Source organism: Anopheles coluzzii, chromosome 2, assembly GCF_943734685.1.
Source record: "Anopheles coluzzii chromosome 2, AcolN3, whole genome shotgun sequence".
Taxonomy (NCBI): Eukaryota; Metazoa; Arthropoda; class Insecta; order Diptera; family Culicidae; genus Anopheles; species Anopheles coluzzii.
The window spans coordinates 79,216,451-79,219,526 of NC_064670.1; the positions used below are offsets into that span (position 1 = coordinate 79,216,451).

Here is a 3,076-nt window from a genome sequence, read left to right on the forward strand (position 1 = left end):
ATGCCATTGTGTGTTGTGTTGATATTTTATAAAAACGTCGAAGAAAGTTTAATATAATAAAATGGACTCACTACTAATGAACAAATCGTGGCTCTCTGCAGTTGAAAAAGTGTTAGAGGCTTCTGAACGTATCTGCCGAACGTACAGGTGCGATGCTGCTGAAATTCCTTCGCATGAATAGGCAATATTTCGACTTTTTGGTGGGGCTTGTTCGTCCTATGATCGAGCGCATGGATACAAACATGCGGGAAGCGATTACTACCCAGGAAAGGGTATTAATCGCGTTGCGTTATATGGCAACCGGCGAAACGTTTACAGGCCTGCAGTATATGTTTCGTGTAAGTGAAGTTCAGCATTGCTAGAGCAAGAAATATTAAATGATCCTTATTACAGGTGTCTCGTCCATGCATTGCCCAAATAGTAATGGAAGTGTGTAAATGCATTCGAGAGGCTCTACGTGACTATGTTAAGGTAAGAGCAGGAGTATTATGATTGTTTACTTAACTCTTTTTTTTTATTCAGGAGGGACGGCTTTGGCGTATTGCTTAATAGTTAACTCATTAATATTACTACATTTTATTCATGTTTTTGTAGTTGATGATATATTTAAAATTTTAACTTACTTACTTACTTATCCGGCGCTACAACCGCTTTGCGGTCTTGGCCTGCCTCAGGACTGTCCGAAACCTCTCACAGTCTCGCGCCCTTCGTTTGCCAGTCCGTTATCCCGGGATTATATAACATTGATTGAAATTCGTTTTATACCAAAATTCACAAATTTATTTCTCCTACATTTCTTCACTGGCCCGAGCAGCCATCACCGATTCTTCTTCTTCAAGCAGGAGTCGCAAAATTTTGGAGGTTACCCGATCCTGCTCCTGAGGGGTAAACCTCCGCAAAAAATCAGCCACCATACGGCCGAACGTATTCTCTCTGCTGTTTGCGGCAGCAAGAGTCTCCTCCATCAGCCGGTTGACGCTTCCTATGAGGACCTCGTCCAGCTCATTATCCCGTTTTCTTTTCCTTGGGTTAACCGGAGTGGAATTTGAGGGACCAGGGAGTGATGAGGAGGGACCAGGGAGTAATGAGGAGGGACCAGGGAGTGATGAGGAGGGACCAGGGAGCGATGAGGAGGGACCAGGAAGTGATGAGAAGGGACCAGGGAGTGATGAGGAGGGACCAGGGAGTGATGAGGAGGGACCAGGGACAGGGATGGAAGGCTCATATTCATGATCGAAATGGATGATTTCAACATCATCCATTCCGACCAGGAAATAATCATCTTCCGGGGAAGATTGAAATTGTAGTGGGGATGGGAGTGAGGTTGGAAGTGGGGCTGGAAGTGGGGCTGGAAGTGGGGCTGGAAGTGGGGCTGGAGGCTGTGGAACAGTTATCTGAAAAAAATCGAAAAAAAGGATTGAATAGTTCTGTTAGAAAAACATAACTTTTCACCTATGAATATTACAATACCACTACAATATGAAAAGAATATATTGATTATTTGATGATATTTAAGACAAGTTTTCTTCCTTTTTAATTACAGACGCCGTGTTCGCGACATGAATGGCTCGATATTTCTGAGCAATTTGAACGACGCTGGAACTTTCCACATGCAATTGGTGCCATCGACGGCAAACATGTCCGTATTCGAAAACCCAATCACGGCGGCTCTGAATATTTTAATTACAAGGGTTTTAATAGCATTGTGTTAATGGTTGTAGTTGATGCTAACTACAATTTCCTGTGTTCTGATGCTGGAGGCAAAGGAGGCATTTCTGACGGTGGAATTTTTAAAAACACTCGATTATATCAAAAATTCGAGAACAAACAGTTGAATATTCCGGAGCCGAAGCCATTGCGTGTGCTCGGTTCTGGATATACCAAACCCCAATTCAATTTCAATCAGAAAAAGCTACTGAAGTTGTACTAACTACAATTTATTTGCATAATTTTCTCTGCAAAAGATCGTCAAGAACTTTGTATGCTCCTGCAACGGCATTTGATAGAGTTGTTGACGGGAGGCTTGTGGCAGGTGATTGGAGGAGTAATGACACGTTGGCTCCTTTAGAGTATTTTTCATCCCGGCCTTCTAATACACTGAGAGATATACGTATTCACATGGCCAAGGACTTCGTGAACAACAATCGTTTAAGATAATAAAACAAGAAACAAAACAGATAATAATCCCCATTTGGTCTTGGAAAGAAATGAATTTGTTTTTCTTTGTTTCCCTTCTTCATCAGATACTGATCATGTTGCGTTTTCTATCTGAAGGGGATAAATATCGAAAAAACTTGAGTTCTTTTAAAATGGTTTGTTTCAAAACTACTACTCGCTTTTAGTGATTATGTAGGACAACTTACAGTATTCAAGAATCAACGGCGATTAGGTCTCCACTCCGCGTGTCACTGTTTCTCACCAGTATTTCTGTTGCGCTGCATGTTAGGCCACAAATACAGCATGAGCATCTCTGCGTTATCGCGGTAGCGCGTTCGAATGACATTTCATTTCTATGGCTGGATTGTTGTACGCTTTTCCGCGGGCGCGAAAACGCACGTCGTATATTAGCGGCCTTAGATAACTTTAATTGCTCGTTGCATTACTACAAATGGTATGTAGTAGTGGCAGGGTAGTTCTAGCCAAACTCGCTGCACCCATTTTTCGGATTTGATTCCATTTACCATTCACTTACGCGTTTGAACCAGAACAGCTTCGTGTTGCTATGGCATCGACCCTTTAGATGCGCGTCGTCCCGCATATAACGTTTGTGATATTATCTTTGAGCAAGTTATGTTTTAGCAATACATATATATTGATTTTTGTTATACGAACTATATAGTACGATTGTCGTGGCAATGGTTTATTATTATATTCATCCCTGACAATTTAAAAACCTGGATAATTATATGATATGTGGTTTTCGTTTAACTTGTTTTATATATGTAACCTATAATTTGAGTCATCAGTAACGTTCTTGCGTACAGGAGTTATCAAAGTTTATTTTATGTCATAGCCTAAACTAGAGCATGTGCTCTTTCCACCACCTCACTGTATTTAAAACGAATAAATGATAAAC

The 3,076-nt window shown here is 41.1% G+C and overlaps 1 protein-coding gene across 1 annotated transcript; it reads left to right on the forward strand.

Moving 5' to 3' along the window:
• Positions 1-242: 242 nt before the first annotated feature.
• On the forward strand, positions 243-1,930 carry LOC125908388 (putative nuclease HARBI1). Its single transcript, XM_049611112.1, has 3 exons — positions 243-338; positions 394-471; positions 1,544-1,930. Exons 1-3 carry the CDS (start codon positions 243-245, stop codon positions 1,928-1,930), a joined length of 561 nt encoding a protein of 186 aa, XP_049467069.1.
• The last annotated feature ends 1,146 nt before the right edge of the window (positions 1,931-3,076 follow it).